General features: G+C 39.6%; 1 protein-coding gene across 1 annotated transcript in view; it reads right to left on the bottom strand.

The window, feature by feature from the left end:
* Nucleotides 1–1584, bottom strand: part of MOSPD2 (motile sperm domain containing 2) — a 45638-nt gene that overhangs the window by 23721 nt on the left and 20333 nt on the right. The window contains exon 4 of the mRNA XM_007952831.2: nucleotides 1069–1223. Within this exon, the coding sequence (XP_007951022.1) occupies nucleotides 1069–1223 (155 nt within the window). The remainder of the gene's footprint in view (nucleotides 1–1068; nucleotides 1224–1584) is intronic.

Below are 1584 nucleotides of genomic sequence, written 5' to 3'. Positions count from 1 at the left end.
TAGGACTGGCTCTCTTTTAAGCCTAGAGGGATGGCAAAACTGACCAATCCCCTCAGTACGGTTCCATACACCTTATTTGCATGGTCCCACCCCCACAAGGGTGTCGTGCACTTTATTTGCATCATTAGTAAGCTGTCCAAACCCATTGGTGGGCCACAAGCACCTTATTTGCATAGTCTCACCCAATCATTTGGTGGGACTTACAAGATCATGGCTAGAAAGGCCATATAAAAGCAATCCTTACACCACAGGTAGGTTTTATTTATTTTTAAGCTTGGCAAAGTCACCTGAAGAAAGACTGGCTTCAAGTTAACCAAACCAAGCAAACAAAGAAATAAAAAGCAAACTCAAATAAACAAAAAATAATTAGCAAAATAAGTTCTGTAGGTGTAAAACTCTTAGGTCATCTTGTAACTGTAACACATGGTATGAATATAATCAAACAATATACCATGCATTAATTGACTCAATATTTATTGAGTGTATTACTCTGGGGAGCTCTGGTGGAGGAGTCCCTCAGGCATTTGACTGCTAACCAGAAGGCTGGCGGTTCAAACTCACCAGCCACTCCTCGGATGGAAGGTTGGGCAATCTACTTCCATGGTGATACTGCCTCAGAAAGCCAAGGAGTGGTCGCTGTGAGTCAGATCCAACTCCATGGCAGTGCACTGCATTGTGTTTGTTCTATTACTCTGTGCCAGGCACAGGGTTGGGGCTATAGGAGAGCACGTTTAATACCAAAGTTTTCTGTGATCATCTACTCACTATCCTGCCAGCCTTGAGGTCTCCCCTCTATGCCCTGTGTAATCAGACCAGGAGCATGCCCAGGAAATCTCCAGCTTCAATGTCAAATACTGAAGCACATTTAATTCTTTGAAATCTTATTCCATGTTTGACTTCAATCACAATTCAGGGGAACAAAAAAATCAATCCCAAATACAAGTTAGTTATCTCAATTTTACAGCAATATTTGGTTCGCGGGCATAAGGGAGGGCACGTAGAGAAGGAGGAAGCCATGATAAATAATGATTTAGAATTACAATTATGATGTCAATGAAAAATGCTTACTATGTTATTTATTCCAGTTTCTGACAGGTCAAACATCACTGTAATTGGTTTCCCGTTTTCTCTTTTAGCATAACGTTCCAACCAAAATGCTATAAGCTTCTTTTTGTCCAATGCGGTTTTGTTGTCTTTTACATGATACTTCACTCTGATCCATACTTTAAGCAGAACAAAAGATAAAACAAAAGAGATAAGAATCAAAAGAAAAAAGTATATACATATATATTGTTGTTAGTGGCCGCTGAGTCTATTCTGACTCATGGTGACCTCACGTATGCAAAGCAGAACTGCTCCATAAGGCTTTCAGGGCTGTGACCTTTTGGTGTATACATACATACACACACGTATACACACACATATACATATATACATATATATATGTGTATGTATATGTGTGTGTGTGTGTATATATATATATATATATGTATATACACACACACACACACACACATATAATAGGAGCTCTGGTGGCATAGTGCCTAAGGCATTTGACTGCTAACCAGAAGGCTGGTGGTTCAA

Source organism: Orycteropus afer, unplaced genomic scaffold (genome assembly GCF_000298275.1).
Source record: "Orycteropus afer afer isolate SDZICR_OR568_19922 unplaced genomic scaffold, OryAfe1.0 scaffold00360, whole genome shotgun sequence".
Taxonomy (NCBI): domain Eukaryota; kingdom Metazoa; phylum Chordata; class Mammalia; order Tubulidentata; family Orycteropodidae; genus Orycteropus; species Orycteropus afer.
This window is presented reverse-complemented; position numbering and strand designations above follow the sequence as displayed.